General features: G+C 41.0%; 1 protein-coding gene across 1 annotated transcript in view; it reads right to left on the bottom strand.

Annotated features, from left to right (window-relative positions):
• LOC307127911 (uncharacterized protein) overlaps positions 1-25,189 on the bottom strand; it is a 108,618-nt gene that overhangs the window by 28,681 nt on the left and 54,748 nt on the right. Inside the window, exons 8-11 of the mRNA XM_079819412.1 lie at positions 22,314-22,439; positions 21,228-21,281; positions 20,507-20,551; positions 14,340-14,387 (exon numbers count right to left, since the gene is read on the bottom strand). Of these exons, the coding sequence (XP_079675538.1) occupies positions 14,340-14,387; positions 20,507-20,551; positions 21,228-21,281; positions 22,314-22,439 (273 nt within the window). The remainder of the gene's footprint in view (positions 1-14,339; positions 14,388-20,506; positions 20,552-21,227; positions 21,282-22,313; positions 22,440-25,189) is intronic.

The following is a 25,189-nucleotide window of genomic DNA, read 5'->3' as shown; positions in this document are numbered from 1 at the left end:
GTCAGAGCAGCTCTTCGTATGCTTCGTTGGCCAAACCAAGGGGCTTCCGGTCACAAAGCAAAGATTATCAGACTGGATAGTAGACGTCATCTGTTTGGCCTACGCCTCAATGGGCCTTCAATACCCCATAGGCGTGAAAGAGTATTGGTGCGTTGTGAGATGCATACGATGTGTGTTGCTGTGTGAGTACCAAACTGAGAGACGCGGGCACTCCATGAAGATGCAGCACTGGCCCGAGCGGGCAAGTGACAGTTCTGTTAACTGGCCCGAGTGTCTTTCACGCTGGCCCCGGGCCATCGGGCAGTTCTGAATCTGTCTTTCAATAATTCAAGCTCTTTTCAAGTAGCTTTTCATAAATATGCCTGTTTTCAAGGGTTTTCTAGGACTTCAATTTCAAAAAGTTAAATTCAAGTACTTCAAGCACTTTAACCCTTAGGAGTCTGAGCTGTTTTGGGGCCCTTTAGAAGTTTTGAAATGCTTTGACATTTGTGTTTTTTTCAGTTGCTTATAAACACATTAATGACAAAAGTGTAATTACACTGTATTCAGTACAAACTGGGCTACCATAATATGAGCGCAACATGTATGTACATGCTTGTATTTTTGAGAGAAAAATGTTTATGCACGTTTTTTGAAAAAACTAAAAAAATTGTTTTAAAATTAAGGCCTCAAAACACACAATAGATATGTGTCCACAATACTTTTGACTAATGGGTGTTGTTGCCTAGAGTTTTTGCTGATGTGAGAATCATTGAGCCTACTCATTCACATAAACAATACACTGATTTAAAATTTGTACGAGTTTTTCTTCACAAAGCCAATATGCGAGGAGGCGTGATATCTAATGAATAATGATGAGATAACACCTGAGATGTCAAAAGAACATAATCATTCGCATAATGAGCTGCATAATGAATGAACTTCAGGTAGGCCTCAACCTGATCTCACAGAATTCCGTGAAATGAACAGGGACCCTTAACTCAAAATCCATGGCAGTTTCACGGCATTGTTATCATCATGAAACTATGATTTTTGCCATTATGACATTGAGTGTGATTTTCGATTTAATCAGCCAGCATAAATTTATTTACAATTATTTTCTTCTTTTTTTTTTTACAGTATTTAGACACGTTTTGAACACGTAACCCAATCCCTTCCCTAAACCTACCCATTTGTGTATTATAAAAAACAGGATATAACAGGCAGATACGACTGCAGGCACAATTTATTCATAAAGTACAAATATTCCAAGTGTTCCAAGGCCAAACGATTAATTTGGGTGAAGAAATCCCCGGTAACACTTTATTTTAAGGGTCCAGAATAATGCATTATTTAAGCATTAATTAAGGGTTAACTTGTTCACAACTAAGCATTAGTTAAGCACGAACACACTAGTAATTAATGATTAACTTTACATTTTATTATGCATTAGTTAAACTAGTAATTAATGATTTGCTTGTTCACAATTATGCATTAGTTAAGCATGGACACAATAATTATTAATGATTAACTTAACATTACAGTAAGGGCATATTAGACATTATTTACAACTTAATAAACCATAAATTATTTTTCTGTAGCTGTGTAATTATATGTCTTTATTTTCTGTTAAGTTAACTGAACAATAAGCTAGTAATTATGTTTAATTACTGATTTTGCCGTTATAAATTGCTAAAATAGTGTAATAAAGACAATTTGAGCCCCTATTCTGAAGTGAAAGTTAACTATGGCACTTATTGAATGATATTTAAGTTTATTAACCAGAATAAGCCAATAATTAAGCCTAACTACCATTAATACAGTACTAATAAAGGCAATTTGACCCCCTATTTTAAAGTGAAAGTTTAATCCTCATTAATTATGGCACTTATTCAGTGATATTTAAGTTTATTAACCAGAATAAGCGAATAATTAAGCCTAACTATCATTAATACAGTACTAATAAAGGCAATTTGACCAGCTATTCTAAAGTGAAAGTTTAATCCTCATTAATTATGGCACTTATTCAGTGATATTTAAGTTTATTAACCAGAATAAGCCAATAATTAAGCCTAACTACCATTAATACAGTACTAATAAAGGCAATTTGACCCCCTGTTCTAAAGTGAAAGTTGTATCCTCATTAATTATGGCACTTATTGAATTATCACTAAACATTTCGCTGTTTGTGATTTCTGCTGCAAACTCGGTTCAAAGGATTACGTTAAACAAAACTTCACTTTAAAACTCTAAAATGAGTAACATTTCTGTAATCATTTAACCATTATTTATCATGTAATACTTATTTTGTTTGCCGTGGACACAATGACTAGAAAGTACACCAAAACGCAACATAAATTCACAAAATACACCAATTTAATTTTTTCGCTGTAATCCACATCTTTAGAATCCATACGATGATCTTTATTCAGCGATCTTCATCTTCATGTTCAACAGCGACCGCAAACAAATCCCGCGCACGTTATGAATTCAAAAAACTCGTTTTACGGCAGTGATATCAAACGCTCATTGGCTCTCGCCTGCTTCGTCACCGATTGCGACATGCCGTGTTTTAGTGTTTGAATGAGAAACGCGCGCGCCTTCAAATAGTGGAGTGAAGCTTAAATTAAATAACTTAAATTCTCTATATCGCCAGAGAGGACTCCGACTGCAACATATCGTCATTTGGACTACTATTTGTACCGCTTTTGACATTTTCACAATAAAGAAATTATTGTGATAACACTTTTGTTATGTTTTTTCTTCATGAGTTCACCCTAACGTTACATACTTTTAAGAAATGGTTATATGTAGGTTTAGAGGTTTGAGTGAGATTAGTGGCTCAACATATAATTGTAATGCTATATTGTTACTAAAATTTTAATTTTCCAAAACATTTCTGCTCATTAAGTTGTATTGTCATTTTTATTCTCTGTTTGTTATGTTTGGGTTAAGGGATATAACATGTATCTATAAAATGGTAAAAGAGGAATTGTACATATTTTTTAATGATATAAAATATATTTTTCGTTTTTTTTTTCTGTAATACATAATAAGTTTGTTTCAATGTTAACCTTACCTTAAACCATTTATCCAAATATTCAACAAAAGTATGTTTTGTGTCCGTAAAAGCCGCTTATTCTGGTCAATAAACTTACTAGAATAGGGGGTCAAATTTCCTTTATTAGTACTGTATTAATGGTAGTTAGGCTTAATTATTGGCTTATTCTGGTTAATAAACTTAAATATCACTGAATAAGTGCCATAATTAATGAGGATTAAACTGTCACTTTAGAATAGGGGGTCAAATTGCCTTTATTAGTACTGTATTAATGGTAGTTAGGCTTAATTATTGGCTTATTCTGGTTAATAAACTTAAATATCACTGAATAAGTGCCATAATTAATGAGGATTAAACTTTCACTTTAGAATAGGGGGTCAAATTGCCTTTATTAGTACTGTATTAATGGTAGTTAGGCTTAATTATTGGCTTATTCTGGTTAATAAACTTAAATATCACTGAATAAGTGCCATAATTAATGAGGATTAAACTTTCACTTTAGAATAGGGGGTCAAATTGCCTTTATTAGTACTGTATTAATGGTAGTTAGGCTTAATTATTGGCTTATTCTTCTTAATAAACTTAAATATCACTGAATAAGTGTCATAATTAATGAGGATTAAACTTTCACTTCAGAATAGGGGGTCAAATTGCCTTTATTAGTACTGTATTAATGGTAGTTAGGCTTAATTATTGGCTTATTCTGGTTAATAAACTTAAATATCATTCAATAAGTGCATTAATTAATGAGAATAAAACTTTCACTTCAGAATAGGGGCTCAAATTGTCTTTATTACACTATTTTAGCAATTTATAATGGCAAAATCAGCAGTAATTAAAAATAATTACTAGCTTATTGTTCAGTTAACTTAACAGAAAATACAGACATATAATTACACAGCTACAGAAAAATAATTTATGGCTTATTAAGTTGTAAATAATGTCTAATATGCCCTTACTGTAATGTTAAGTTAATCATTAATAACTATTGTGTCCATGCTTAACTAATGCATAATTGTGAACAAGCAAATCATTAATTACTAGTTTAACTAATGCATAATTACGGACCCTTTAAATGTAAAGTTAAGCATTAATTACTAGTGTGTTCGTGCTTAACTAATGCTTAGTTGTGAACAAGTTAACCCTTAATTAATGCTTAACTAATGCATTATTCTGGACCCTTAAAATAAAGTGTTACCAAATCCCCAAAAGCGATCAGCAGCATCGAGTCCATCCGCCAAAGATCAGGAACACATTTCAAATTTTACCGCCGGAAGAAACGTTACGTCAGCTTTGACAGCATTGGCTGTCGTATGCCTCGTGACCAATTGCGTCATTACGTCGGCTTTGATTGTAAAATGTCATTGGCTCTCGTGTGTCTCGTGACAGATTGCGTCACGCTAAAGAGTCGTGTGTATTATTTGAAAGAGATATGAATGAGTGTGTTAATGGAGCGGCGGGATCATCATTTTAGCGATTAAAACATTAAGATCAACTCTGTCCTTCACATGAAGATATTGTATGACTTCAGAAGACTTGGAATGCAACATGAGTTAATACTTTTATGCTGTTTTTGGTCAGTTTTTGCAATAAATACCTGTGACTGAACTTGTATTTGCCTGTTATATGTTTTATATTTTTGAGAGTGGGTAGGTTTAGGGTAGGAGTGGAGTTAGTTGCTCCAAAATATAAAAGTAGCCTATACATAGGGTAGGAGTGGAGTTAGTTGCTCCAAAATATAAAAGTAGCCTATACATATTCATAAAATCATGTCTCCTTTTTACTGTCATTGACTTGCATAGGCATCACTTCCGTGGACCCATCACAATTTTCGGCGATTCCGTGAAACTGCCACGGATTTTGAGTTAAGGGGCCCCTGTTCAGTTGTAGGCCTATATGACAGAGCAACAGAGCAAAGGAAATATATATATATATATTTTTGTAATTTATTTTATTTGGAATGTAGTCAACAAAGGCCTATTATATTTTAAATGATCAAAAGATTTGACTACACTGCAAAAAAAAAACTTCTTATTTGGTATTTTTTCTTGTTTCCAGTCCAAATATTTAAAATTCTTAAATCAAGATTAATTTACTAGATAAGTTAAAATTTCTGGGGGGGAAATCAAAATGAAGTGAGTTTTTGCTTAAAACAATCTTTATTATCTGCCACGACAATTTATGATTTATTAAACCATAATTTATGATTTATTACACCAATTTATTAGCAATTAATAGAATTAAAACCATGTTTTTACTCCAAACCTTCTTTATATCACAAGTCAAATGTTTTAAATAACCTTATGTGATCACATTTGGCTTTGGATAAAAAAATCTGACAGAAAATATATCATTTTATAATATTCTGCATAATTATAAAAGCTTGTATAGCATTGCATTATAAATATAATCTATTATGAAAACACCCAACATTGTATAAATAACACAGATAAGCCATATATTGTCGCGATTGTCTGTTTATTATCTTCAAACGTGTCTATCTGCATGTTATAGCGATTTCTGGAAGCTGTTTATGTCAATGTCACATGGTATCGAAGCGAGCGGCGCTTGGAGCAGTTCGGGAGAGCGCATGTGATGGCCGACAACGTGGCCACACAGCAAGGCGGTAACTAAACCACACACACAGACATGCATCTTTCTCTTTCATTTGTTTAAATGTTATTTTGGTTTTCCTTTAGTATAATGCATAATTAAACATTTTAGTTGCAGATCCCCCTATATATATTTTCATAATAAAGACAGATACAGCTTTGGTTCATTTTCACCACTTTATTTCTAATTTACACTTTTACCATACATGACTAGTTTGGGTGCACACTTTCTAGTTATGAGTGGTATATTGTGTTAACAGTTATTTCTTTTGAGTTTAAGTTACCTACGTGTGGAAAGTGGAGGTTTGACGTTGTCTGGGCAAAGCGCTGCACTTCAGTGGAGGTCCGTTCTAATAAAGGACCGGCTGGTGCCAGTGGCCGTCATTTTGTTCCAGTGGTTGAGCCCATGTTGCAGATTAGCTGGGGGGATGTAGGGTTGTTTGTTTATTTGTTTGTTTTGTTTATTATAATTGTTTGTGTATATAACTAATTTGTTTATGACCCATTTCTTTATTTTTTGTGAATGAATTACAATATTCATTCTAACTGGGTTTAATTGGTGTTTGTCGTTCCTGGTGTGCGTAATGGAATAGTCCTTTGTGTATATAAGTTTCCCCATGTGTGGCATTTGGGAGGCCATGTTTTTTTTGTCTGGTTTGTTTGTTTGATTATTGTTCAGTTTTGATTCTCTTTAGTTTACCTTTGTTTATGGGCCCAGACCTGACTTAATTTTCATTCAGTTTTCCAAGTTATTTAATTTGTCACTTTGTTTGGCATTTAAATAAATTATTTTTTGGTCCTTTTTGGTTAATTATTTTGGTAAATTATCTTTCCGTCCTCCCTGTTTTTTGAGCTATGAAAAGGGGCACAAAGGGTTGTGCCAATGGAAGCACAGGAAGGTGAGGTGGAGACCATAGAGGATGGTGAGTAGATTGTCACAGAGGAGTCTGGAGGTCGGGAGCCAACGCTTGCAGATCTGACAAGTTTGTTCCGAGCCCACATGATGCAAATGGATGCTCGGGAGGCCGGGAGGGCCCAAGAGCAAAAGGAACAAGAACGAAGATTTAAGGCATTGCAGCATCAGTTTGGCCTGCTTCAGATGGAGGTGCAAGCTCGTACTCGTACTCCACCCACCCCTGATCCACTTTCTATGAATTCATGTCCTGGGGAAATGCAGGATGGTGACCTTGATTCTGGCCGACCACCTCCTAAAAGGAGCGAAAGAGAAAGTCACCACGTGGACCAGGATAGAGGTCAGTCCTTGATTAAAGAGCCTAGATTAGAAAAATTAAGTGACTCTGATGACAGAACACTTTTTGATAACCTTTGAGAGGATTGCTGCAGTGTGTTGTTGGCCTAAGGCTGACTGGGTATTCCGCCTGATGCCCCTACTGACTGGTAAGGCCCGAGCGGCATATGTGCTTATGGACATTGATGACTCTCTTGATTATGATTGTGTTAAGTCGGCTATTCTGAGAAAGTACGACATTAATTTAGAAACTTATCGAAAAAGATTTCGTTCTCTGGAGGTTGAATCGTCTGAGAGTCCCAATGAGCTGTATGCCAGGCTGAAGGAGCTGTATGGGAAGTGGATTCGCCCGAAAGGTAAAACTGTTGAGGAAATTGGAGAAATAATCATTCTTGAGCAGTATCTCCAAATGCTCTCTCCTGAGCTTCAGGTATGGATCCGTGAGCGGGGCCCTGATACTGCTGCTGAAGCTGCATCATTAGCGGATGTGTTCGTTGCTGCCCGGGGAAGGAACCAGTCATGGAGTTCGGGGGGGGGATAGGAGAGATTCTCGCAAGCCCCATGTCTTTCATCCGCCCCAGTACAACTCTTCTGGTAAGCCTCCTGTAGGAGGAAAATCTGACTCTGTGATGTCTTTTAAACCACCTAAGAAAGTGCCTATTTGTTACCTGTGTGGCCAAGAGGGTCATACCAAACGTTTTTGCCCGAAGAACGTTGTCAAGCTCTCTCAAGTGTGTTATGTGCCCAGAAATAATGCAGCGCCTGTAAAGCCTGGACTGTCCTTAAGGATGACCACTGTAGAAGTGAACGGTAAAGAACTCCATGCTCTAGTTGACACTGGCAGCAACCAGACATTGGTACACAGTTTGTTTCACCTGCCTTGATTAATCCTTCTGACAAGAGACTGATATGCTGTGTCCATGGCGATGAGAAATTGTTACCTACCACAGGTCTTTACATTGAAGTACAGTGACCGACTTATCTCCTGGACGTTGGGGTGGCAGATAATTTGCCGTATCCTGTGATTCTGGGGCATGATTTACCAGTGCTTTTGGATTTACTGCAGCCAGAACAGCTTTGCAATGTTGTAGTCACCAGGGCAAAAGGGAAACGGGCAGAGGAACCGACGCAGACACTCAGTACTTTACCTTTCTTCGATGTGGATATTGAAGTGGAACCTTCAAAGTCGCGGAAGTCCCGTAGTGAAAGACGGCGGGACAAGCTTGCATATAATGTTTCCAAAATACCGGCTAAACCCTCATGTGACTTGTTTCAAAGTTTCCAGGTGCCCACTAACATTATCCAGCTCCAGCAGGAGGAGGTTAGCCTGGCTCCGTACCTCAAGAAAGCAGAACATGAAGCTACAGGCAATGCTGATGACACTGACTCTGCTGAAAGGTATTTATTCCAAAAGGGAATTCTTTATTGCCAGTTTGAGTCGACAAACCAGCTTGTCGTGCCACAATGTGTCCGAGAGGTAATCCTTCAGTTGAGCCATTCAGTTCCCTGGGCTGGCCACCTAGGAAAACCCAAGACCTTAGCTTGCATCAAAAGAAACTTCTACTTGCCGGGACTAAGGAGGGATGTGACTCAATACTGTAAAAGTTGCCCTGAGTGTCAGAAAGTCCGTGGCTCTTTAATCTCGACCGTGCTGCTTCTCTTCCTCCGCATCGTCCCTACGACTGTGCTATAGATTTACTCCCAGGTAAGTCTCTGCCTAGAGGCAAGCTTTACTCTCTTTCTGCTCCAGAGAGGGAGGCCATGGAGAAATATATTTCTGATTCTCTAGCCTCCAGATTCATCTGTTCTTCCTCTTCTCCAGCGGGGGCGGGGTTCTTTTTTGTGGGGAAGAAGGATGGCACTCTGCAACCTTGCATTGACTAACGGGGGCTGAACAACATCATGGTGAAGAATACCCATCCTTTGCCGCTAATGTCTTCAGCTTTTGAAAGGTTGCAGAGAGCATCCATCTTCACAAAATTGGACTTACGTAACGCTTATCATTTGGTTCGCATCAGGAAGGGGGATGAATGGAAAACTGCTTTTAACACCCCTAGGGGCCATTTTGAATATTTGGTGATGCCGTTCGGGCTATCCAATTTCCCAGCGGTTTTCCAAGCACTCGTCAATGATGTGTTGAGAGACTTTGTTGACCAGTTCATATATGTTTACCTGGATGACATATTGATTTTTTCTACACATTCAACACATCAGACGAATGCTTCAGAGGTTGCGAGAGAATGGGCTTTTTGTCAAGGCGGTGAAATGCGCTTTTCATGCAGAGTCTGTTCCTTTCCTAGGGTACATCGTCTCGTCTGAGGGAGTGCGTATGGACCCTGACAAGGTTAAGGCAGTGGTAGATTGGCCAAGTCCAGATTCCCGTAAGGCCCTACAGAGGTTTCTGGGGTTTGCCAACTTCTACCGGCGTTTCATTCGCAACTTCAGCCAACTAGCCGCGCCTCTGACCGCCTTGACCTCTCCCAGAACGTTGTTCAGGTGGTCTAATACAGCTGAGGCTGTAATTGCTAACCTCAAAAGTCGCTTTGTTTCGGCTCCCATTCTCGTTGCCCCTGATCCCTCACGTAAGTTCGTGGTAGAGGTCGATGCGTCAGAGGTGGGGGTAGGTGCAGTTCTATCCCAACGTTCTTCTTCAGACGATAAGATGCATCCTTGCGCGTTTTTGTCCCATCGTCTGTCGCCTGCCGAATATAATTATGACATTGGTAACAGAGAGTTGTTGTCCGTCAAGTTAGCGTTGGAGGAGTGGCGGCATTGGTTAGAAGGTAAGACGTCTAACCGACCTCCTGATGGGTTACTTCATCCGCTGGCTATCCCTTCGAGACCCTGGTCCCACATTGCACTAGATTTTATCACCGCCCTCCCGCCCTCTAATGGCATGACGGTTGTTTTAACCGTAGTGGACCGGTTCTCGAAGGCAGCACATTTCATTCCCTTGCCCAAATTACCTTCAGCCAAGGAGACAGCTGTGTCTGTTATAGACCACATCTTTCGGTTACATGGCCTCCCAATGGACGTGGTCTCTGACAGAGGTTGCCAATTTGTGTCCAAATTCTGGAGGGAGTTCTGTAAATTACTAGGGGCAACGGTCAGTCTGTCTTTGGGTTACCATCCCCAGAGCAATGGTCAGACCGAGCGAGCCAACCAGGATCTGGAGTGGGTGTTGCGATGTTTGGTCTCCAAGAATCCTTCATCCTGGAGTCAACAAATTTCTATGGTAGAGTACACTCATAGCTCGTTACCAGTGTCATCAACGGGCCTCTCCCCTTTTGAGTGTAGTTTAGGTTACCAGCCACCTATTTTTCCGAGTCTGGATTCCGAAGTCGCGGTCCCCTCCGCTCACGCCTTCGTCCAGAGGTGCCACCGCACGTGGACCAGAGCCTGTGAGACTCTGCTCCAGGTGGGGGCGCGCACTAAGGCTAAAGCCGATCGCCACCAGGCTAAGCCTCCCGTATACGTCGTGGGTCAAAAAGTGTGGCTTTCTACCAAGAATATTCCGCTCCGCTCCGTGTCTAATAAACTTGCTCCCAAATTTATCGGCCCGTTCACTGTCACCAAGATTATTAGTCCGGTGACAGTCCGCCTCAAACTACCTCCAGCGTACAGGAGAATTCATTCCGCCTTCCATGTATCCAATTTAAAGCCTGTTTTTCATCCTCCCCTTAATCCGCCTGTCCCGGTTCCCCCACCTCCGCAACTCGTAGATGGGGAACCAACATATTCGGTCAATCGTATTCTGGACTCGAGACGGAGGGGACGCGGATTCCAGTATCTGGTGGACTGGGAAGGTTACGGTCCGGAGGAGAGAAGTAGGGTACCTGCTAGGGACATTCTGGACCACCCCCTTATTGATGATTACAATCAACAGGTAGGTTCTCCTGGGAGCGTCAGGAGGCACTCCTAGGGGGAGGGGTACTGTCATGTTCATGAATTCACTGTCTCATATCTTGTGTGTGTGTGTGTGTGTGTGTGTGTTTGTGTGTGTTCATCAGCACACCCTATTTAGTCTCCCTGTATTCTCCTTGTCTTTGTCAGAGCATTGTTGGATGTTCCCCGTGTTCCCGCCTGTTCCTGTGTGTTTCCTGCCGTTGCCTGTGTCCTGCCTGTTCGTCATCGTTTCCCTCACCATCTGCCTTCTCGCGTCAGAGATCTGGGCTGCCTGCAGCGTCCCTGTGCTACTGAGTGATCTTTGCTCTGGACTTACATCTCGCTTGCTGTCATCGTCTGTGCTGTTGTCTAAAATACATTTTACTTGCATTTGAATCCTGCCTTCATCGTATCATTACAATAATTTATGACGGATGGCTGAATCGTAGTGTCAAAAAGACAGAAGCCCTCTGATGTAGGAAAGATAAGGGATACAGTGCAACAAATGCTCTTCTTACTTAGTATTTTTGTCTTGTTTCTAGTCTAAATATCTAAAACTTCTTAAATCAAGATGCACTAGATATGTAAAATGACATAAGATATGTTTTCTAGAAAATAAAATCAAAAGTTTATGCTTAAAACAAGCTAAATGATCTGCCAATGGGGTGAGAAAAATAATCTAGTTTCTGATTGAAATCTTGTTTCTTGTTTCTGTCCCAAACAATTTTGTTTTTATTTCTGTTCCCAAATTCCAAAACATTTTGTTTTAAGGGGACATACGGCAATTTTAAAATGTATTTGCCAAAATTAGTAATGATATTTACAGTATATACAGGTTTATTTAAAATAGCAACATTTTATTTAAAATTCACATTAAATATCTAAATTTCTCAGTTTAATTCATGGTGAAAACATGAATGTGCATAGTTTAGTGGAATATTGCTGCCATCTACTGGAAAACAAACACTTTAGCTAGTTCTCAATGAATAGTTTGTGCATGAATGCTAGATGCTATTACTCTTGCTATTTGTGTTTAGCATGTAATGTGGCGAAGGTGCTATTTTTGTATAGTTTAACATGTTAGCCTGCACCCCCGCTTTTGAAAAAATCCTAAGAAATGGCATAATCAGACTAAAACCGTTACAGTTAATGATTCCTTTGCACTAAAATCATAAGTATGGCGTCATTTGAAAGCAGATACTTGGCAGTTTACTGTAAATTATAATTCAAAATTAGAATTTTTTCATAATCAAAAATAACTATAATAAGCTTCAAAGTTTTGTAAAGTTATTAGAAATATATTTGTATGAAATATCTTTATGAAAATAAAATTGAAGTTGGCATTTTAGCAAAATAGAAGTGCACTACAGCTGAAGCCACATGTTTGACCATGTTATATTTCAAATCTGAAGATGATAAGTCTAAAACTCTGAATTTTATTAAATGTTTTTAAAGATCATGTCATATGTCACGCTGTCGGCTGGGTGTAGGCTGCTGCGGTGCCTTGGCGGGTGCGGAGGCGGTGGCGGGCGGACGTCCTTGGCGACGAGCAGACGGAGGCTGGCCCGCCGTCAAGGGTAGTGAGGGGGGAGGAGTCACTTGGTCGGTTTCTGGCAGAAAAAGGTGCCGTCCACGACCTCGTGAGCACCTCATGCACCTCTGGGAAGAAAGGCACCGGGGCGGGACGCTGAGAACCAGCGCGACCCTCTCCGAGAAACCAATCATCCAACCTAGAGGGTTCGGGACATGGTGTAGGGTTCCACACAAGCCCGACCCTTTTGGCGGCCCGGGAAAGCATAGCAGCCATCTCGGGGTCCGGTGCGGCCGTTGCCACTCTCCCAGAGGGAGGCAGTACAGCCGAACCTTAATCCTCCGAGGACTGAAACTACCCCTCCGATGCAGCGATCGACATCTGTTCGTCCACCGGAGCTCCGAAAGTCACCGCTGGCCACCCATAGGAGGGGCCAGTGGGTTCTCCCGGGAGCTCTACCGGCTGCGGAACTGAGGGAATAGGGGCCTGCGGAGACTGACTCGGCGGGTGTGCCCTAAACGTAATCCTCAGGTCACCCAGACCATCCGAAGAAATAGGTCTATTCTGATTAGGAATAGAACTAGATCGTGGGATGGGTAAGGGGACTCCGCCTGCCCGAAGGTAGGTGAGTCTCGATCTTAGTTCCGAGATAGTCATGTTCCCGCAGTGGGAACATGAACTATCGACAAACGCCGCCTCAGCGTGCTGTTTGCCCAAACACGTGAGACAGCGATTGTGACCGTCAGTGGGCGCCAGGGAACGACCGCATCCAGAAACGCACGGGTGGAATGACATCTTGAAAAAGACGCAGCGTCACCCGTGTACTCTTTTAGAGGAAACGCTCTCATGCTGAAGCACTCAGGGGGAAACGCGACAGCGCACAGGGTTTAGTGCAGCCTGTGCCTGTACTCAAAATGGGGAAAAACGCCCTCATGAACCGACAGGTTGCTGTGAAAACAGCAGTTTTTTCACTCTTTTTTTGAAGCAGCTGTGAGCACCGCGATCCCTCTGAAGTGTGCCGTCTCTCCAACACCGCGTTCCACCTCTTCTCCGGTTCTCGTAGATTACAATAACTCTTGCTGATAGCAGCTGTAAACTCATATGAGTCCTCTTCAAACGCCGTTCGGCTCCGAAGTGAATGGCATTCAGGCGGAGCGCGAGATGCAAATTTCGCACACCATTGTTCATTGGCCGGTTCTATATAGCTCGAAGCTGATAGGGGCTCCCAGAAGTGATCCCAATTCGTCGGTACGTCCAACGTACGTCTCCGTTCCCTCCTTCAGGGAACGAGGGTTACCATACGTAACCGAGACGTTTCCCCCGCTCTACCCTACAGTTACTATTATGTTACAGATACTGACAGCACTTGCATATTCTCGCCCTATTGTTTGCTTGATTGCTTCTTTTGCTCACCTCATTTGTACGTTTAAAAATTATTAAATAATGATCTAAATGATTTCCCCACCAGTGTTTTTGTTGTTGTTGTTGTTGTTTTTTTACCCACAAAACATTTTGAATCTTTTGAAGGCCCCAAAAGTCAAGACTTAAGCAAAGGGGCAGTAATGCTTTCACTATTGCAGGACCAAAATTATTGAATAGCCTGCCAAATTATGTACTTATTAGGGGCTTTTGCACTGGGTAGTTCTAAGAACTTAGTTATAGGAACTAGCCACCAGGGTGGTTCCCCGAGAACTAAAGGTTCCCCTAGGAAAAGTTTCCTTGTTGCACTCTCAAAAGTTGCGTGTTCGTAGAGTTAGTTTCTGTGGTAAATATAGACAGTAATCTGTGTGTGTTAACTTTTTTTTTATTTTTTAAATGGCAGGTACTGGTGTTTCGCATGCGTTCGGTTAGACCCTACTCTGAAGTTGGAGCTAATTTAGTATTTAGCTAATATTTAGCTAAGTTTAGTTTCTAGAACTAAAATCATTCCTAGTTCCTGTGGAGGAACACGCCAAAATTTGAGTACTCTTATTATATTCCTTTACTTCAGTCTATGTATGCAACATATACACTATAATGTACCTTTCTTTGAAGTCCTTGAGGTTCTTTTTGTCGGTATCTGCTTCATCTCTGGGAGATACAAAAATAGTATTATTTGTAGATTCTTCATACATTTATATGCAACAAGAATGACAAAGTGATTGCTTTAGTCAACAAAAGTGAGATTAATCTTAGTATGAAATGTATCTGATATCATTCTGTTGGACGCAGCCGCAATGAGTCAGATGATGTTAGATGACACTGCTAGCCTACATTGTACTACTAAAGAAATTAAAATAAGCTTTTAATTGTTTAAGAATATTTCATCTTTAATATGAATGAGTTTGTCTGGAACTTATCATTTTTACGTTGCATTTATTTGGTTCTTTGTTCAATCTCAGACCATTGTTTGTCGTATAGGTCATAGTTTGACTCTTAAAGGTGAAGACCCAACTCTATGCATGTTTTGTAAGATTCCCCTCTCATACCTATTTTGTTGGACTGTCCTGGGTTAAAACAAGAATGCTCTTTTATCAAGTTATTTCACTTAAGGACTTATTTACTAAGATTATGCATGAAAAGGTTTTGGATTTTTTTTTTTAAATCATAAGTTGATTAAAGAAATCTTGTATATGACTCATTGTGTTTGTTTGCTTGGTTTTATTGTATTTATGTGATATTTGTATTTTTGTAATTAAAATTTTGCCATGAATATAGCCTTAGATGCTGACATGGCATTAAATAAAACAATCTGTATTCCATTATTTTATTTTTTATTATTAGGATGTCTGCATAAGAGTAAACTCTAATATGTGCAAACATTAAACTTTGCTGAAATTTTGGTCTTTACACTTTGTTCTGGTAACTCTGCTAAACTATAATTACTAAAACTTAAAACTGAAAGTAAATATATAAAAACTAAATAGAAATGTGTTTACAAAATAAAAACTAAACTAAAACTAGCAAAACAATTTATAAAACGAACTAAAACTAAACTGAAAACTGAAATTTGTAGCAAAATTGAAAACGATAATAAAATAAAAACTAATTTAAGAATGCTAAACTATAATAACCTTGACACGCACACACACACACACACACACACACACACACACACACACACACACACACACACACACACACACACACACACACACACACACACACACACACACACACACACACACACACACACACACACACACACTAAATAAAGTACTAACTCTTTAAACACACACACACACACAAACATAATAAATAAAAATGCTGTAGAGGTAAAAATTTGACTGTGTAATATAATTTATAGACTAAGTACATCTACATATGCAAATGTGCAATATTGACTAAATTTGACTATGTGCAAAACAATAATACATTAGCATGATTAGCAACTACATGATAATAGCAGCAATAACATTAGCAAAAAATGCAACGATAATAGCATCGGCAATAACTTAAATTAGTCCAACTATGAGATAGATGAGACTAATCTATGTCCACTGGCCATCTGTTTAAGAGTCTGATAGCTGAGGGGTAGAAGGAGTTCATCAATCTAGAAGTCCTTAATTTCACACTGCTATACCTCCGTCCTGAGGGTAGAAGTGTGAACAGTCCATGCTAGAGTAGGTGGGGTCCTTAATGATGGAGGCAGCTCTCCTGTGGACTCTGCGATGGTAAATGGCCTGCAGAGAAGGCATGCCAAACTTCCTCAGTCTCCTCAGGAAGTACAGCCGCTTTTATCCCTTCTTAACGAGCTGGGTGGTATTGAGTGTCCAGGTGAGGTCCTCACTAATGTGGACCCCGAGGTATTTAAAACACTCACCCTCTCTACTTCAAACTCTCGGATAAGCAGTGGCTAATGAGTTCTCCCCTGTTTCCTCATATCCAGCAGAGAAGGGCCTCATGTCAGAGAAGGTCTCAATCATCAGCCAGATCCATCCAGAAGACTCAGCAACCCCTGCTGCTCTCTCTAACAACTTCTCTTTCTCTCTCACCCCTCGCCACACTGGGAGGGGTGGAGGCACAGGTCTTCTAATTTCTAACAAGTGGAAATACTCAACACACACCTCTCTATGCAACAACAACTCATTTGAATACCACGCTATTACAGTTACAACTCCTGTTACAACCCATATTGTAGTCATTTACCGCCCCCAAGGTCCATTAGGCACCTTTGTTGAGAAGTTGGATGCGCTGCTGTCCTTATTCCCAGAGGATGGCAGCCCTCTCGTAGTCCTTGGCGACTTCAACATTCACATCAACAAACCGTATGCTGCAGACTTCCACTCACTCCTAGCCTCATTTGATCTCAAACGCCTCATCACTTCACATACCCACAAATCTGGCAACCAACTTGACCTCATCTACTCACACAACTGCACTACAGATAACATTTTGGTTCTTCGTGAACACCGGACCAAACTCAGGGCAGCAGAGAGGAAATGGCTTAAATCAACCGACCCGTCTGACCTGAGTAAGTATCAATCTCTGCTCTCATCCTTCTCAGGTGAAGTCCATACAGCTAAATCTTCATATTTCCACAACACAATCAAGAACACCTCAAACACACGCACACTCTTCAGAACATTCAGCTCTCTCCTCTGTCCTCCTCCCACCACCTCCATATCTGCCGATGATTTTGCCCATTTCTTCACAAACAAAATAGATTAGATTAGATTAGATTCAACTTTATTGTCATTACACAAGTACAGGTACAAGGCAACGAAATGCAGTTTATGTCTAACCAGAATGCAATAGCAGCAAGTGCAGGATATACAGTGGTTGCATAAGTGCAGGACATGGATATGTACTGAATATATATAAATATGTTTAAGTAGAGAGATGGTTATTACTATAAACAGAACTGAATTTACAGGTGAATATGTACAGTGAATAAATATACAAATGGCTATTACTATAAACAGAATTTACAGGTGAATATGAACTATGAATATAATATAATATACAGATGGCTATTACTATAAACTGAATTTTACAGATAGATGTGTACAGTGATATGTTAGGCTAAGATGAGAAATATAGCAGTGGATTAAGGTAGTGCAATAAAGTATGGACAGAAGTTATCCGAAAAAAGTGTAAAAGTGTAAAAAACAACAACCAGCAGCAGTCAGTTATCACCCCCCCCCACACACACACACACACACAGGATTTTACATCAGCCACATCCACAGACGGACATCATCTCTCCTCATACGCTACACTCACTGAGGCATAAGTATCTAAACTGCTCCTATCCAGCCATCCGACCACCTGTCCTCTAGATCCCATCCCATCGCACCTCCTTCAAACCATCTCTCCTACACTCCTACCAGCACTCACACACATCATCTCCGCACCGGAATTTTCCCTACCTCATTCAAGCAGGTTCGGGTAACTCCACTGCTTAAGAAACCCACATTAAACTCATCACTCATAGATAACTACAGACCTGTCTCTCTCCTACCATTCATAGCAAAAACACTTGAACGAGTGGTTTTCAATCAGGTTTCATCTTTCCTCTCACAGAATAATCAGCTGGACATCAACCAATCAGGTTTCAAAAGGGGCCACTCCACAGAGACTGCACTACTGTCGGTCACTGAAGCCCTGCGGATAGCTAAAGCTGATTCCAAATCATCAGTCCTCGTCCTCCTTGATCTATCTGCTGCCTTTGACACGGTCAATCATCAGATTCTTCTGTCCACCCTCTCATCTCTGGGCATCACAGGGATTTAACTCCACTGGTTTGAGTCCTATATCACAGGGAGGTCTTTCAAGGTTGCCTGGAGAGGGGAGGTATCCAAAGCACATCAACTGACCACAGGGGTTCAGGGCTCAGTGCTTGGACCTCTCCTCTCCTCTTCTCCATCTACACTACTTCATTGGGACCCATCATACAGGCACATGGCTTCTCACCACTGCTATGCTGATGACACTCAGCTCTACCTTTCATTCCAACCAGATGACCTCACAGTAGCAGCACGAATCTCCAGCTGTCTTGCAGACATCTCGGCACGGATGAAAAAACATCCCCTGCAGCTTAACCTGGCAAAGACTGAACTGCTCGTCTTCCCTGCCAATCTGACAATACAACACAACTTCACCATCCAGCTAGGCTCATCTCTGATCACCCCATCAAGGTCGGTCAGAAATCTTGGAGTAACATTTGAAGACCAGCTGTCCTTCAAAGACCACATTTTAAAGGCAGGTTTGCACTGCACAACATCAGGAAGATCAGACCATTCCTAACAGGGCATGCAACCCAGCTTCTCGTCCAGGCCCTGGTTATTTCTAGGCTTGACTACTGCAATGCGCTTCTGGCTGGACTTCCATCATGTGCGATCAAAATGCTCCAAATGATCCAGAATGCAGCAGCATGTCTTGTCTTCAACGAACCAAAAAGGGCCAACGTCACACCTCTCTTCATCTCTCTGCACTGGCTACCACTCGCTGTTCGCATCAAGTTCAAGGCGCTGACGCTTGCTTACAGATCCACCACGAGCTCAGCTCCTGCATACTTTTACTCGCTCCTACGAGTCTACAGCCCCACCAGAAGCCATGGCTCAGCTAAGGAGCAACGGCTTGTGGTACCATCACAGAGAGGCAGACAATTGCTGGTGGAACGATCTTCCCACCTCGATCCGGATGGCAGAATCACTCCTTCCCTACCCTAGCGTATGATGCTCTGGGTAATGTCCAAAACGTAGGACTTCAGGCACTTTTTGTGTTTTTGTTTATTCCTCAGTTGTAAGTCGCTTTGGATAAAAGCGTCTGCTAAATGCATAAATGTAACAACCGTAAACTGAAGTGGTTAGATGGAATTAACAACTAAACGCATCATATATGAGAACAATCAGATATTTATACAAAATAAATATAATATTACAACTTATATTTGCACAAAACCATGCACAGGTGAACTAAGTTAGGTAGTCAGAAGGCCTATAACTCCTGTGGATGTGCGCTTAAGATGATCACTGGTACAATGAAGCACTGCGGGATATTAACTAAACAAAACACATCCTATATGAGATTAATCAGATGTTTATACTACATAAACTTAATATTATGACTTATATATGCTTAAAATGACTCGAATGCACAAGCGAACTAGACCGTGCTGGTCAGAATGTGTTGCGGACGCGCTCTTCCCACAACAGCGCGCTGAAACACAACTAAACCCAGAGATTTCACAACGATTTATTACAAAAATGTTCTTATTACAGTGTTATGTATATTCCAGTTCCAGTAGTTATTAATGATGTGCATTTCTGTTTGAACTGGGCGCGCTCAAGCTAAAGATCGGTACGATGAAGCGCTTTACTGCATTAACTCATACGAGATTATTCAGATATACACAGATTGAATAAATATAATATTACTATAATATAAACTTACTATAATATAAAATATTAACTTACAAAAAGGTTATTATAGTTTTGCATTTTTAAATTCGTTTTTATATTTCTATAAATTTCAGTTTAGTTTTAGTTAGTTTAATAAATTGTGTTACTAGTTTTAGTTTAGTTTTTATTTTGTGAACACATTTCTATTTAGTTTTTATATATATTTAGTTTCAGTTTCAGTTTTAGTAATTATAGTTTAGCAGAGTTACCAGAACAAAGACCAAAGCTACATTTTTTTATTTCAGCAAAGTTTAATGTTTGCTCAGATTAGAGTCTTGTGCAGACATATAATAATAAAAGTAAAAATTAAGAAACTTCCAGACAAACTCATTCATAGTAAAGATGAAATCTTGTTAAGCATGCCTATTTTTCCAGCAGTACAATGTAGGCCAGTAGTGTGACCACTGTAAATCAAATGAATCCTGATTTCTTGAAGTACGGTATATAGTTTATTATATATGTATATTTAACCCCTCCTGTTCGAACCACCTGCTCCAAGCAGGACTCGAACCAGGGTCCACCAGCATGAGAGTCAGACGCTCTAATAAGGAGGCTAAAGGCTGCAACCCCTAGCGTCAGCTCTTGAGATCAGAGGAGTGAGGTTTACTCGCACAGCGACTACTAGCTGGCCTCCGTTTTATATATATAGTGTATTATAGTATATTAGATAGGAATGTATAGACACATAAGATGGAAACAGAATAGACAAACATAATTCAAATAAACAGATGGATCAGAAAAGTGGTCAAAAACTTTAGTTTATTTGCTGCTATTCAGTCAGAAGACATGTAAAGAAATGATTACCTTAGTTTCTGTAGTTTCTGTTTCACTGCTTTAATGTCATCTTCTCTGCATTCATAGAAAGACAGAATTGCCTTAGTTTATACATTTGTTCTTGTTGTTCATGTACTGAAGATTTGATTCATTCAAACTTTAGTTAAAGCTACACTGTGTGATATTTTCCCCCATCTAGTGGTGAAAAGGTATATGACCATCCAGTGAATTTTAGTTTCTGTTCCTCTCAATTCCGATTTCGTTTTAACTCCTACGGTGGCCGATTTAGTCCAAGATTAACATGGCTTCCAGCTCGACCTCGTCCACATTCGACACGGTGCCATCGAGTGTTAAAACGCGAAAGGCGAAGCTTGAATTTACGGGCATGTCCCTCTTTGGCTAATGTACTTTCAGGATGGAGGGGCAACATGGCGACCCGCATTCTAACCCCTCACACGTATGTATTTTCAATGGCATTTAATAAACTTACGAGAATACTTTATTACTTGAAAGGAGTAAATAAATATTAATGAGCACTTATATTTTTGAAAGAACTAAGTGTTTTTAGCTAAGAATAAACTAAAAAAGTTACACAGTGTAGCGTTAATATTGGTTTGAAAAAAGGCATTTTATTTTCTACACTTGCCTAAATAAACCTATTATTCAAACAGAACACTGAATTAAACAAGATGACAAAACTGTGCAAAAATGATAGGAGAAAAACATTATCAAGAGCCTTCAAAGCACTTACTTTCTGGAAAGTTCCTGCTGAAAGCGATTGCAGTTTGCACAGTTTGCCACATGCCTTGAAGTAAAACAAAAAACAAACATGAGCAATACTGAGAAAAAAAATGCAATTCTTAACTTTTTTGTATACATATATTTAATTTGTGCATTGTAAAATAATTAACTGCTTAAGTGCAGTTTTCTGTGAGTTTTCTGACATCATTTTTTGAACTAAAATAGATAAAAAAAGTTGAGCTAGGTAAAGCCCTGAGCCCTTGTTGAGACAATGTTTTTGTTTATTCTTCTATTTTTTCTTTCTTTCTTTTGTCTTTCTTTCATTTGTAGCCAGATTTTTTTCTTTCAGTGTCAGACTTTAGTAATAAGTAACACAGGGCTCTCAAGTTTTGAACTGAGTTCAGAGTGAGATTTTGGCGACGGCAGCTGGGGTTTGGGTGGGGACGAGGTTCTGATGTGAACAATTTGTATAAATAAATAAATAAAAATCGTTTTTTAATTTAATTCAACATTTCTGTGTGTGTATGTGTGTGTGCATAGTATTAATTCTTGCATTTCTCTATTTAAAAGATGTCAGGGAAGAGGCAAATTAATAATCCATAATAATTTGGAATATGTTTTTTTTCTTCAGAATTTACTGTTTTGTAAATATAGTTTATTCTGAAGCAATACTCACCAGTGTTCAATCAGCTTTGAGATATTTAAATCTGTATATCTTTGATATTTTTACCTTTTATGAAGGGCATTTTCCCATAATCTTATTAAATATAGGCTATGCTTCTTTCATTTCATATTCTTAAATTTGATCTATAAATTAAATTAGAATAAGACACTGTAGGGTTAATGCCAATCAAATTAAATCATTTACACTGAAAAATGTAATGAGATTGTTTTAAATATTTTTGAATATACAAATAAGAAATGTTGGAAAGAAAACATTAAACTAAACCACCAGTAGGTGGCAGAATGTAAACGTTGTTGTTGCGAGAATATTTAAATCTTACCTGGATACAGCAATGCTATTTTCTGATTGGCTGTTCGGTAGCTATATTTTTTATTTGATTGGCTGGTGCGTGGCAGGGCCTTCTGAACTCACTTGATTCCTCGGCGCAACTTGGTGGGCATTATCCTGGAAATTTCTCTGCATGAGAAATACAAGGTGTGGCCTGTGAGCCGGTTGAAATGCGTGTGTCTCACGCCCAATGCGTGAGACTTGAGAGCCCTGGTAACAGAAATAAGAACAAATGTCAGTTACTAATGTCTGAAGGAGGGAATGAAGACGTTAATATCAGTGATTACTAGGGGTGTGACAAGACCTCGTGCCATGAGAGCTTGTGAGATTAAAATGTGATGAAATTTCTCGTCGAGTGAAAAGCTGTCTGTCAATTGTAAACTATTGAAAACGGCTGCTCTGCTCACCCAGCACGAGCTGCAATCGCACGCACGCACGCACGCACGCACGCACGCATGCACGCACACACACAGTGCAGTAGGAATCACAGTTCACTAATCACATGACGAGCAAGTTGAGACGATCAACAGGATCGAAGGATTGGCAGAGGGTTTGTGTGAAACTCAGCCTGATAGAGTGTCTGATTAATGTCTAAAACCGTGTCTACACTGAACGCGAGCGGTGACAATATAACCCATTATAATCAGTGATGTTGTCTACACTGGATGTGGCGCGCCACAAGAGCTAGAAGCTGTTTACACTGGACGCAACAAAAGCGACCATTGCGAAGCATTTGTCCTTCATGTCAGTACGTCATCAATAGAACGAGGCATCAGTTTACTGTCGTGTCGTGCTGTGATGCGCCACATCAAGTGTAGACAACATCACTGTTTATAATCTCCTGATCGGGCTCCTGAACGATTGCTCCTGTCTCCTGTCTGCCTCCTGCCTGGTTTGTAGCTCTGTACAGTCTAGGGCTGTAATCAACCAAAGAAAATCTTGGTCGACTGAAGTCCTGAAATTTCCGAATAAAAATGATGTTAGGAAAAAAACGTTAAATTAATTAGCTGCGCACTGTGCACAGTACTTGATATCCTTGTTGTCTGCCTAAATTAATTATAAATAAACATAAAAAACTAGTAGGCTATTTGCAGTATATTCAATCGTTTTTGAGCTGATTATTTTGCACTAAAATGAGTCTGACACATAAGTCTTTCGGCTCTGACAGCGTTGCATCACGTGCACCTGCGCAATATCATAGCCTATGATTTCCGAAAATATAGTACTGTGTTGTCAACTAGTGATATCATCACAAGAACTTTTGAGGAATATGCAACATAATTTAGACAATTGTTCTCTTACGAGAGGTTCTCTCGTATTGCGTAAGTTCCTTACGCTACGGGAAAGTATTCTTTCTTCGAGATTTCTGAAAAACCCAAAATTATCCTTAATTTTGTAACATTGTCAACGCAGTGCGGCAGCCTGGCAGACCATAGCAGGCTATTCCAGCGTGCTATTGGCTGCTCTGCTGGCAACTGCAGCAGCCTATCGGTGAGCCCGCGTGACGTGGCGACCAATGAGGGCGCTTCGCGCCCACCTGGCTTCATTTGCCTACAGGTGGGGCGTGGCCACGTGTATATAAGCGGGGCTCACGGGCTGCATATTCGATTTTCTTTTCTTCAGCGAAGCCCTTCGCATCGCTGGATCTGGAACCCGCCGCCGTTGAACGTGCAGACGAGCAAGCAGAGGACAGCGCCTGAAGAAGCCGGCAGCATCGCGCCACCTTCAGCCATCCGTGCCTGCTCTGCTATCCGGCAGCATTATATCCTTTCATTGCACGTGTTCTCGCCGTTGCGTCACACGTTTCATAAAAGAGCACGAGCGTTTTTATCAAAACGCCTCGTTCCACCTGCGGCTCGTGCCACGTGCAGCTCAGCACCAGAGACCGCCATGTGTCTGCGCTCTCTGTCTGGGCCGTGACCACGCCGCCGCCGCACTCCTCGCGGGCGATTGCCCCGAGTGCGAGGAACTCTCTATGTCGACCCTGCGGGCTCGACTCGAGCAGTTTTATGATGACATCACTCCGCTGTTCCCCCCCTCTGTTCAAGCCGCGCCACCGCGCCGCTTATAAGGGATGGTTGAAATGAACGGTCTCGGAGCGAGCCTCCTCCCCCTCTGTTCAAGCCGCGCCACCGCGCCGCTTGCGAGGGATGGTAGAAATGAACGGTCTCGGAGCGAGCCTCCTCCCCCTCTGTTCAAGCCGCGCCACCGCGCCGCTTGCAAGGGATGGTAGAAATGAACGGTCTCGGAGCGAGCCTCTTCCCCCTCTGTTCAAGCCGCGCCACCGCGCCGCTTGCAAGGGATGGTAGAAATGAACGGTCTCGGAGCGAGCCTCCTCCCCCCTCTGTTCATGCCGCGCTAATGCGCCGCTTACATACAAGGGATGGCAGAAACGGACGGTCCTGCAGCTCTCTTTACGTTACAAGAGAGCTGTTCCACCCTCGCGCACATTTCTCAGTCCCCTCATGAGTTCAGGCGACTGGAATTGTTCATATTGCTGTACACGAGCCTGTTAAGACACGCACGCCAGCGAACAAACGCCGTCATGAGACATGACGCTGACATATGCTCTCCAACGAACCCGCACTCCCCCCTGTTGGACCGCGCAGATTGCGCCGTTCGCAAGGAATGAGAGTGCGCACGGTCACGAGCATGTTCAGCGCGCGTGTGCGCGCCGCACTCACCGGAAAATTAACAGAGGGTGTTTTCGTCCCGCTGTGGCCGGACGAACCGCCTTTCTCTAGCATTTCTCAGCCCCCTCTCCAGTTCAGGCGGCTGGAAATATTACTATTGCAGTAACGAGCCTGTCTTTTATGCACGCACGACTGCCAATAAGCACGAGGACGTACTGCCGTATGCTCGCGCTAACTGAACGCTATTGTGTCCCTCCCGGTAGCACAGCGGCAAAATCAGCGGCTGAAACGCCGGAGACCCGAGTTCGAGCCCAGCTCTCGCGGCAG

The sequence above is a fragment of the Gobio gobio genome, assembly GCF_949357685.1.
Source record: "Gobio gobio genome assembly, chromosome: 1".
NCBI lineage: Eukaryota > Metazoa > Chordata > Actinopteri > Cypriniformes > Gobionidae > Gobio > Gobio gobio.
Note: the sequence above shows the minus strand (reverse complement) of the source record. Positions and strands in the feature narration are given on the sequence as shown.